General features: G+C 41.4%; 1 protein-coding gene across 2 annotated transcripts in view; it reads right to left on the bottom strand.

The window, feature by feature from the left end:
- crim1 (cysteine rich transmembrane BMP regulator 1 (chordin-like)) overlaps nt 1–10744 on the bottom strand; it is a 123910-nt gene extending 113166 nt beyond the window's left edge. For both annotated transcript variants that reach the window (XM_064927935.1, XM_064927934.1), the window contains exon 1: nt 9685–10744. In XM_064927935.1, the coding sequence (XP_064784007.1) occupies nt 9685–9985 (301 nt within the window). In that variant the 5' untranslated portion in view covers nt 9986–10744. The remainder of the gene's footprint in view (nt 1–9684) is intronic.
- Between the last annotated feature and the right edge of the window lie 1256 nt (nt 10745–12000).

Genomic DNA, 12000 nt, shown 5'->3' with positions numbered 1-12000 from the left:
GATGGATTTTTAGATGGATGGATGTCATTGCCAGTGGTTGAAAGAGAGAACATTTGAGACATATAGAACAGAGAAAAGTAGTTTAGTTCCACTATCAATAGATGCCTGCAAATGTGAAGTGACACCTATGTTCTGAGCACAACACTAATGAGGAGAGTCATTGTTACAGTACATGCTCCAGGTGCACTCTTGGTACGGTAGTGTTTATCATGTGCTAATAATGTTTGACAAATAACCCTGATGGAAATCTTTATCACTGAAAATACTGAAATGTCAGTTTCAGTAATGGTGGTTATTGTCTTCCCTTTTTTAATAGGCACTGGTAGCACTATGGTGTACCATTTATGTGAAGTGCACCTTTAAACACTGTCAGGAAGTCCCAAGTGGATGACTGTCCAACAGGAAGCCCTTGAGAATGGACCTCCGTGGAACTGCAGCTCATCTCATTCTGTAAGTATCCAGCTGCAGAAATGGCTAACATCACTAAGTAAAAATGTAAACTATGCACGTCGCCTTAGACAAGGGTGTGAGCTAAGGAAATATATTCTTTTTTATTATTCCTCCCCAGCCCTCATGCTACTGTATAGCATGAATGTAGCTTGTGTAGATAGGCTAGAGGGGAATGATGAACAGCAACAGAACACACCAAAAATATAGAACATTCTATCCTCTTGTTAGAATCTCTGTTGTATGGACTTCCTGTTTTTTTGTCACTCAGAATTATGTAATGTTGTTTTTAACGCACTAAATTATTTGGCATAAGTCTGACAAGCAGGCAGCTTCACTAACATTCAGATCTGCTTCTGTGAGCCAAGCGAAAAGAGGAAGAGGATGTGTCCTAGTTCCTCTCAAGTTTTTAACCTTCTTCTTGACAGAAGACAGAAGACATTTCTATGTAGAAAGAAAACAATTTCATTTGGCCACATTACCATTTGAGAAACAAGGGAGCCAGCCAGAGCCAGCCATATTGCACGGCACACATTGAAATTTGTTTTTTTAGCATTGTAACACGGCTCTGGTCTTATCTCAGTGACATTTAATTTCACATCAACATTTGATCAACACCGCTGTTGGGCATCAATGGAGGGACTTTAATTTAGATTTGAAAAGCACTGATGCAATGAATCTTGTGTTGACCGCAGTCCAATTTTGATTAATATTCTTTAGATGAGTTCATAACCAAGATCAACTAGTAATTTTGCCATACAGCCTCATAAGGTTATGATCATTACTTAACCATTCCTATAATTGCACTCATTGTCTTCTGGTTAATTTTGACTATTACTCCTTGAGAGCCACTCAAACAATGTGACAATGGTGTACTGTGACACCATGGTGTGCGAGGAACTCCATGCTTGGGATTCATGGCATACTATTTAAGAACAGTGTCACTTCAAAGTCATTCACAGCTATAGTTTTGCCATTTAGGGCCAGATGATGGCTTCGTGTTCAGTGACAGACACCCCAAGAAGACCCTATTGTGTAAGCCCACTGAGGGTAGGGGTAGGTGGTGCTAGAAACGCCAGGGTCGTGGGTTCGATTCCCACTGGGGACACATACACTAAAATGTTATGCACTCATTATATTTCTTTGTATAAAAGTGTTTTCTAAATACTATATTATGTTAGCATTACACAATTTGTAGCCTTATATTTGCATAATGCCCCCTGGTAGACCTGGGAGCTATTCCTATGAGACAGACCATTCAGACTCTAAACAACTAGTGCACGTAATCAATTACTTCCAATATGGTTAACATCAAGGATAAGGTAGAACCTATTGTTTACCTCAATTTCCTCTTTAATCGGCCCAAGTGAATAGGAAGCTCTCCTTCCTTCCTCTAATCATTCTGTGAATGATGTATAAAGTAATTCATTGAGACATACATACATACATACATACATACATACATACATACATACATACATACATACATACATACATACATACATACATACATACATACATACATACATACATACATACATACATATGCATGAGCGATTATTATTCCATCTACATACTTCAAAAACCTTGTAAACTATTGACTACAAACACTTGTGTCTGGTAGTGTGATACTGTTCAAAATCAGATAATAATTATCACTGCAGTTGTTTATCTCTCACATGGCTGTCAAACTATACAACAGCAAAATGATATAGAAATAGAAATGACAGATTGGATGTCAGACAGTCAGTGTGTTGTAAAGGATGAGAGCCTTGAGGCGGTATTTGGCCTGAAACTTGGAGCTGCCTGCCTGCCTGAGCGGTAATGTAACTTCTGTGTCAGAGAGCTCCTGAGTGCAGCTAATGTCCCCTGAAACCCAGACCATCCAACAGCACTAACTGGGGAACTGGAACGGAAAATATATAGCATCCACAGCAGGGCCATCATCCCCACTAGGACGACCCTGAAGCCCCAGAGCCTTCAGTCTCCTGGCGCTCTTTGTTCCACGTTATCCCATTAGCCAGGCACCGTTCTGAGGACCTGATGGAGGTGAGCTTGGGGTAAGCCACTTATACCCAGCGTGATTGTCCGAAGTGAGAGTGATCAGTGAGAATTCCTGGCTCTGGCTGATATGACCTGTCGGTTTTGAAATGTGATCGGATTCGTTTGAACACCTGCCCAGGACTGCCTTGATATAAGTTTAGGGGCTAAAAGGCATTCATTTCATCTGACCCTTTGTGTAAAGGGAGAAGCTTTCCGACAGTAACAGTATCTGACTGACGTGCCTCTGAGGTATGGCGGAGCAGAGGCCCTTTTGCTACACCAACAAAGGCCCGCACTCTGCCTGTGTCGTTGTGACACTCATCATCATTCATCATGAGTCATTACAGCCGACATTAGCTGTCATGAGGCATGACCCATTGTGTGCTCTGCCTCTGTGACACTATGAACAGCAGCAGGCATGTCAGCGCATGGTGACTTCTAGGGCTCTGATGAGCCAGGTGAATATTAAGGTCTCTGGGGACAGCTAAGGGAACATTAGGGTTTGGAGGTGGGGGTGACTATAGCTCTAATATGTTGGGGAAAGGCCCTGTGGGGAATGGGGAACATCGAAGGTTGGACGTGGGGAGTGTGCGGGTGGGGCGAAGGTCATGCTCTGTAGTGGTGGTGTAACTGGCGTTCCATGCTTTGATCTGGTTCAACCCTCCAGGAGACCTTTGCTGTTTTTTGTTCCACAGGCCTTGCATTAGACATTACCCACCTGAGAGACTACTTACTGGCCAAACATATCAGACTCTCATCAACATGTTTCCATTAATGGCCACCCCTGTTGAAACCCGACTCCTTGTGTCTCTCTCTGTGGCGTCCTCTAAGGCTCTGTTTGTATCTACAGTAAGGCTGCATATAGGGTAAATAATGTCAGGGGTTGTCTTTCTCCACACAGATATTGTCATATATTGGAAAAGCTTTCATATCTTTGAGCAGTAGGCTATGAATCTCATTTGATTCATTTGGTTAAATAAAGCCTGAGTAGCCCTGTACACTAACAACCTGTATACGAGTTGAAAATGGCAGATTTGGTGACTGATAAGCACCTAAATTGGAATGTAGTGGCTGTACAGTTACATGCTATATGTGACGTTAGACCTCATGGTTTCCGCTTTACAGCTTTGTATGGGATTTGTATGTGCACTTCACATTTCCATATTATAAAACTCATGTAATTTATAGTGTCAACGTTTATGATCACTAAGTTTGATGTACAGTTAAAAGAATGACATAACTTCCTACCCTGGGTTGTTCTGAACAAAAATAGCCTGACCCCGCCCTGTGCAACTGGGTACTGGACTTCCTGACGGGCCGCCCCCAGGTGGTGAGGGTAGGTAACAACATCTCCACCCCGCTGATCCTCAACACTGGGGCCCCACAAGGGTGCGTTCTGAGCCCTCTCCTGTAGTCCCTGTTCACCCACGACTGCGTGGCCACGCACGCCTCCAACTCAATCATCAAGTTTGCGGATGACACAACAGTGGTAGGCTTGATTACCAACAACGACGAGACGGCCTACAGGGAGGAGGTGAGGGCCCTCGGAGTGTGTTGTCAGGAAAATAACCTCACACTCAACGTCAACAAAACTAAGGAGATGATTGTGGACTTCAGGAAACAGCAGAGGGAACACCCCCTATCCACATCGATGGAACAGTAGTGGAGAGGATAGTAAGTTTTAAGTTCCTCGGCGTACACATCACAGGCAAACTGAATTGGTCCACCCACACAGACAGCATCGTGAAGAAGGCGCAGCAGCGCCTCTTCAACCTCAGGAGGCTGAAGAAATTCGGCTTGTCACCAAAAGCACTCACAAACTTCTACAGATGCACAATCGAGAGCATCCTGTCGGGCTGTATCACCGCCTGGTACGGCAACTGCTCCGCCCACCACCGTAAGGCTCTCCAGAGGGTAGTGAGGTCTGCACAACGCATCACCGGGGGGGTGCAAACTACCTGCCCTCCAGGACATCTACACCACCCGATGTCACAGGAAGGCCATAAAGATCATCAAGGACAACAACCACCCAAGCCACTGCCTGTTCACCCTGCTATCATCCAGACGGCGAGGTCAGTACAGGTGCATAACAGCTGGGACCGAGAGACTGAAAAGCAGCTTCTATCTCAAGGCCATCAGACTGTTAAACAGCCACCACTAACATTGAGTGGCTGCTGCCAACACACTGACTCAACTCCAGCCACTGTAATAATGGGAATTGATGGGAATTGATGTAAAATATATCACTAGCCACTTTAAACAATGCTACTTAATATAATGTTTACATACCCTACATTATTTATCGCATATGTATACGTATATACTGTACTCTATATCATCTACTGCATCTTCATGTAATACATGTATCACTAGCCACTTTGAACTATGCCACTTTGTTTACATACTCATCTCATATGTATATACTGTACTCGATACCATCTACTGCATCTTGCCTATGCCACTCTGTACCATCACTCATTCATATATCTTTATGTACATATTCTTTATTCCTTTACACTTGTGTGTATAAGGTAGTATTTTTGGAATTGTTAGCTAGATTACTCGTTGGTTATTACTGCATTGTCGGAACTAGAAGCACAAGCATTTCGCTACACTCGCATTAACATCTGTTAACCATGTGTATGTGACAAATAAAATTTGATTTGATTTGGCCACTTGGAGACTCCAGTTAGACTGCTTACTCAAACCCTTGTCATTTTTTTGTCTTATGTTGCACCTACCCCACATTTCCCATGAATATTATTATGTTACTGAATGTATACAGATTATTTTCAGATTTCGTTATCGACAAATGCTGCCAAAAGTACAGTAAATGTAAAATGCACATAAAATCCACAGTGTAATGTTTGGATTCAGTCTTGTGTCAGGTGAACTGTTGTGTCCTCAGTTTTGGTCTGATAATTTCCCCATAATCTCCAAATTGTTCCCTTTTAATTGCTACCATGGTTATGCATATGCTTCTCATATTTCTTCTGTTATAAACATTTCATTTTGACCCCATCCATATAGGTCACTTCCCACGAGTGTAAAGGGTTAATTTCATTTAAGTATTTAAGCGCTTTTCAGACATCCAGCAGATTATCGTAAAGTACCCGGCCGAGTACACAACTTGTCTCTAGTAAAAGCGGCTAGTGCCTTCACATACGAGGACGACAGCCCACAGTCTATGCGACAGCCGCCGGTGAACATAGCAACGAAATAAACAAACTTTATCAAATTGCGAATAAATTAACGCTATAACAACATAAGCATGCATAAAAACATACTTACATGCAACAGAAATTATTAATCCAAAAATGGGTTAGAAAACTATGATTATAATTGTTAAATGTGACTGGTGTTAGCCAGCTAGCTAGTGGACAATTTAGCTGGTCCTTCTGTATCACCACTCACGGGCTCCGTTTTTTTTTTTTTTTTTTTTGACAGTGATTGGTCAACAACAAATAATAGAGCAGAATCACAGATAATCCGTTATATTGACCAGATACTCTAAATCAAATAAAATCACATTTTATTGGTCACATACACATACTTATCAGATGTTTATTGCGGGTGTAGCAAAATGCTTGTGCTTAGGAGCTAAGAGCAGAGCTACGAAGTCTGTTGGCGCCATCTTTGAAAACAATGAAAATAAATGTCTTCGAAAATAGAGGCCAGACGGGAGGAGGCAAGATCAGGTGGGACCATTCTAGCCAATGAGAGGGCAAATACGCATGTGAACAACAGGTACAACGTAATAATTCCTGAAAACTAAAATGACCTTTTTGTTCTTCATTAAAGGTTAGGCATAATGTCAGTAGTGAGGTTAAGGTTAGGTTTAGAATCACATTTTAAGGAGATAAATTGTAGAAATAAGAGGGGGTTATTACTTTGTGGCTATAGTAACAAGTGACGACAAGGTACAACTTCAATATAAAGTGTTTTTTTCTCAAAGTTTCCGAGATGTTTTGTGTCTTACTTATATCAGTACACTCGTAACAACCTAATCATTGCGAAACTTCTATTCGGTCAAATAAGTCACACATAGCAAATTATCCATTCAATTTCTTTTTTACCAAATTTGACACTCTCTCATTGACCTCCACACAAAACCTCCTTGCCAAAAAAACGCCACCTGCTGGAAAAGACTAATTTTTGGCCCAGTTATCCCTCTAGCATTGCAGAATCCTATTTCCTCTGCCTCAGCTGAGCGGCTTCCACAAGCAGGAGCACAACTGACCGCTCGGGCTGTCCGCCTAGATAGAATTTCGCCCCCCGCCTCGGCTTCACTGAAAATGAATGGGTAACCCCGTCCACGGCACAGTCTGTCAGCGCCTTTAGAATGAGACATACTGTAACAGATATCACATTGGCTTTAAAAGCATTCATTATATTAATCCGTTTTCCTCTCCACTGGGATTCTATCGGTGGAGACTGCTGAGGGGTGGACGGCCCATAATAATGTCTGGAATGGAGTCAATGGAATGGTATTAAACACATGTAAACCACGACTTTGACCGCGACTTCCATTGACTCCATTCCAGACATTATTATGAGCCCTCCTTCTCTCAGCAGCCTCCACTGGATTCAATGGCTTCGGTTCAAACTTCAGTTCAAACTCAATAAAGACACCCTCGTTCACTTACCCTCCTTATGCCCTTGGGGGAATCCCCATCCCCATCTTGGAGGGCGGTTCAAATGATTAGCCAAGCAAGGGAAGTTTGCAAGGTAAGCCCCTCAGCCCTAGTTTTCAGTCAAATTTGCGAGTGTACAATTATGTTCACTCCGGGCCTGAAACTCCACAGAATTCAATTCGCGATGATTGTTCGCGATGATTGTTCATCCGCTAAGAAAAGTCAGCCAAAACTTAAAAACAACATCAATGGAGAAGTCAAGATACAAGTGTAAGTAAAAACGAATGCAAATAACTTCGAAATTGTGCTACTAATGCACATGATGGCACACACACATCTCGTAAAAAGTAAATATGTTTTTGTTTGGTTATCTTTTGGAAATTGTAGAAATAAAACATTTTTCTTCTTCAGAAGTTCCAGCTAGGCAGGCTAACGTTAGTTAGCTAATTAATTTGCCAGCTATCATACAGTAGCCGTATATTAATAATGATATATTTAATATAAGTAGACATGCAATCATAATTGACTGTAGTGCATATAAAGCACCCACATACTACAGCTGGCTGAAAACACAATCATCGCAGGATGAACGAGTGACAAATTTCCGGGAATGGGCGGTCCATTTAAAAATCATTCTTTCCTTCCTCGCCCCTTGCCCTGCAAGTGTATACTCGCCAGACGTCATGATACGTCATCAGAAGTGGCCACTTAATTTGATGTGTGTCTTTTAATTGTTTGGACGGCAGCCTATAAAGGTGGAAGGGACTGGGGATTGAAGCTTGAAGAAAATACAAAACAATTATTGAACTATTCTCCCATGTCAAAGGAATTTAATATTAAATCAAAAGCTGTCAGATTGTTTATTTCTGCAATGTTCAAGGACTCCAGCCCCTTCATCAACATTCCACTAGTGAAATTACTAAAAAGGTAAATGTAGGCCAGGGATCATCAATTAGATTCAGCCGCAGGCCAATTCGTTCTTGAGCGGTTGGTCCGTGGGCCGGAACACAATTTGAAATAATTTGTAGACTGCAAATTGACCGCAAGAAGCCTAAACAGATACAGTATAATGTTAGCATAAAACATAATGATTTCAAACCTTGCTTACATTTGAACACAGATTTCTTGAATAAAAATCACTTGGAGCTGATTTCTTGCTGTTTTTACAGTCTTTTATGTCCAACAATGAAACAAAAAATGTATTTTATTTCAAACTTGGGGTCTAAATGAAACCACCAACGGGCCGAATTCGGCCTGCGGGCCGTCAGTTGGGTAACCCTGATGTTGGCATTTTACCACGAATTCCGACATGGCCACAAAGGATAATAGCAGAGTTTCTAAACCGAGGCGAAACATCGCAAGAGTTCCGGGAAAGCTTGTGAAACAGACCAAACAGACCAGGCCGGGGATTGGGGTTTGAGATGTCAATAAGAGAAGTGAAAAGTTATTCCTTAGTTGTACATTTTCACGAAATCTAAAGAACAGCCTACATTCGAGTCAATGTCTTAAGTAGCTGAACATTTTATTACTCCAATCTCGTAAAAGTGACAAACTGTTAGGTTTTAATTTTCGTCTAAAACTACTTTATATCGAAGGAATTACTTTGATTTGACGGCCTGCACACGCGCAGTCAGGCGCGAGACACACGTTATAAGCGATGACGTTTTTCTGCGCTTGAGTTTAGCTTGCCAACGTCGCCATGGCATTGCCTACAAGTGTGATCGGGGATTTCTATTGGATAATCAGTTTATTCCTATCTTCATATTGCCTACAAGTGTAATCGGGGATTACTATTGGATAATCAGTTTATTCCTATCTTCATATGGTACTGTCTTCGATAATAGGCGACACCTGTGATTCCAGGTATTAGCAGACAGTTCATGTCCTATTCGTTCGGGGCGACGTAAAATAAACGGCGCTGACACGTAAATTGAGTTGCATAGCAGACATTCCATTGAAAAACCAACCAGCCTCAGCGGAAAGAGGGGCTGGCACTGCGTCCAAAAACAGCACGAAACCCGTTAGCATTACCCTAAAGAAATGGAAAACCGACATCCTGCAAACACATTAACAAGCTCGCTTGCTCAATCAGGCTCTTATTCCAAACCCCCACCACACCGCCAGACCAGCAGCATGGACAGACATGTTTATGCAGCTACAAGTTATGTAGCTCTACTTTGACTGTAGAAATGAAAACAACGTGAAAGCCACATCATTCACTTTTGAAATAGGAATAACTTCATAGTATGTAGGCTACAGCTACCCAATAATAATCGATTCATCATTATTATTAGCCAGTCTAACATTATTAGGCATATTGTATAATAGGTTAACTAGCAACCTAATAGAGCAAACATTGCCCATTGCTATTATTTTCAACTCATTTTAATTACTTCTATATGATGCATTTTAGACTAGACTATACATGTGATTTTAATGTGATAGCCATGCATAGCCAAAGTGGAACATCTTTGTACAATGGACATGTGTTTTGTTTGAACTTTTATGCAGAGCATAAGCCGTATTCGTTATGGTGAAACAGTGTAAATAGAATACAAACCTTCACAGACTCCGACTTCATACTGCGTGATGGATCCACCGTTCAGCGGCGGTCTGATCACGCACCGGAGCCCCCGGTCACAAGTCCCGTACAGACCGTAGACACCACCGCAGCTCTCGTTTTTCTGTTTGGCGCAGACGGAGCAGCAGCCGCAGATACCGAGCACCACGGCGCCAGAGCAATGCTTTGGCTCCTCGCATTTAGATTCATCACACGGCAGACATAAAAGAGCCCGGTTGCTCTTCCAAATCATGGATATTAAGATGCATCTCGTTATAAAGTACATCCTAGCAGAGGCCATGGGAGAAAAAAAATATATATATCCACAACCCGCCCGCGGACCCACAAATCACCAGTCCAGCGAGGTAGAGAATACCAGCTAAGCTATGCAATGCGAAGAACACCACAGTTCTTCTAAAAGGCTCAACGTTCCGTTAAACAGTCTAGATTTTTGCTGTATGTTGTTATACGTTCCGTTAGATAAACTTTTGTCCTGGTTCTTGTAAACCAGGAAAGAAAACACTCCGTTAAAATGCGCATGAAACGGCAATTACCCCACACTGTATATAGAGTGCATGGTTTCTGTGTTCCGCGCTGTAGTCGTGAGTTTCAGTTTGCTTTAGAAATTGAAACTTTCTTCACTGTTCTTATGTCTCATTGTCTCAGAGTCACTCCTTCTCGCTCTCAGAAAGCAAGGGAATTCTTCCTGCTCAGCTCGTCTGTAACTGCAACAGAACGGCTCTATAATATATGTTCCCTCGCGTAGAAGCGCAATCCTCTGGTCACCTTCCTATCCGAGATTCGCTTTACCAGCCTAATTGAAATAAACTGTTTCTTGCTATCGCATATTCAGTGTGTGTCTCTCTATCTGTCTCGCTCTCTCTCTCTCTCTCTCTCTCTCTCTCTCTCTCTCTCTCTCTCTCTCTCTCTCATGTTTATCATCATCCAGTGCAACTCTCCGCCTGCTGCTGCGCCCCCTGTTCAATCAGACCCTCACGGTGACCTCATAACGGAACCACTCCCATCGTGCATTACTTTGCTCCATTGGATCGTTCATTCCAGATATGGAACGCAGAGCAAATGTTGGCACACAAAGCGCGCAGAGGGTCGTCACTAGTTACCACAGCCACAAACCACGCCCATTTTATATATATATATATATATATATATATATATATATATATATATATATATATATATATATATATATATATATATATTTGTGTGTGTTTTTTTATTTTTTTACAGTTGATCTTCTTAAAATCTGTCTTTACACCTAACACTAACCTTATACACTGATCTGAAACACACTGCTAACTGTATGCCTAACCATAACCATAAATCAATACCAAAACGCACATTTTTGGTTTCATTAATTACTACGATATAGTCTAGTACATTTTGACTTTGTGGCTTTGGTAACTAGTGACAACCCGCGCAGAGAGAGTCAGTGATACGCGGGCTGGGAATGTAGTTTAGATGCAGGGCAGGTGTAGAATGTATGGCCTCGGAAACACTGCAGTTTACACTGTAAATCAGTCTTGCTTCACATGGGAAGAGAAGATGTTGGACCAGGAGAGACTAGATGGTGAATATATATCTGCGTATTAGGGCACTGTAACTATACATAACAAGTCGGCACTGACATCTAGTTTAAGTAGTGGACTAGCCTATCAACTATAGTCCGTTTTGGCAAGGCAATGACATGCTTATTACAACTATGTAATAATGGCTGTGCCTAGTCATTTCATATGTAGGCTCTATTCATAATGTAAGCTATTCATAATAACTACATGTGTAACTTAACTAGGTTATAAGACATTATAAAAGGTTAGTAATACGTTTAGAGCACAATGTTAATGATAACTGGTATGCCAAACGCAAATATTCATCTTGAAATACAGAACAAAATCTTGCTTGTACAGAACTAAATCTTGCTTGCATATTTATCCAAATATAGGCTATCCAATAGTTTTTTTATTCTCAACATCAATCAATGAAAATGCACAGGTGTGTTAGATTCTATTATAAATGCCTATTGAGATGAATTGACAGGGTAATTGTAATAAACTTTAGGGGATGTGGAAAATTAAAAAGTAAAGACTAATTAGCTATGGAGCCAGATCAGTGTATAGCAATGTCATTTGTATTAATAACATGGTTGATAGGCACAATTCACATTATAAAGGCTCAAAGTCATTATTCTGTTAAGGTCTAGGGATGAGTTGGGTTGATTCCCCCGCACTTGTCAAGGTCACGTGCATGTGGTCGTTTATTGTTTAACCATTAGGCTTAGGATAATGATGGAATGATGAA

This window comes from Oncorhynchus masou, chromosome 21 (assembly GCF_036934945.1).
Source record: "Oncorhynchus masou masou isolate Uvic2021 chromosome 21, UVic_Omas_1.1, whole genome shotgun sequence".
Taxonomy (NCBI): Eukaryota; Metazoa; Chordata; class Actinopteri; order Salmoniformes; family Salmonidae; genus Oncorhynchus; species Oncorhynchus masou.
The sequence above is the reverse complement of the archived record's forward strand: the minus strand, read 5'-3'. Positions and strand labels throughout refer to the sequence as shown.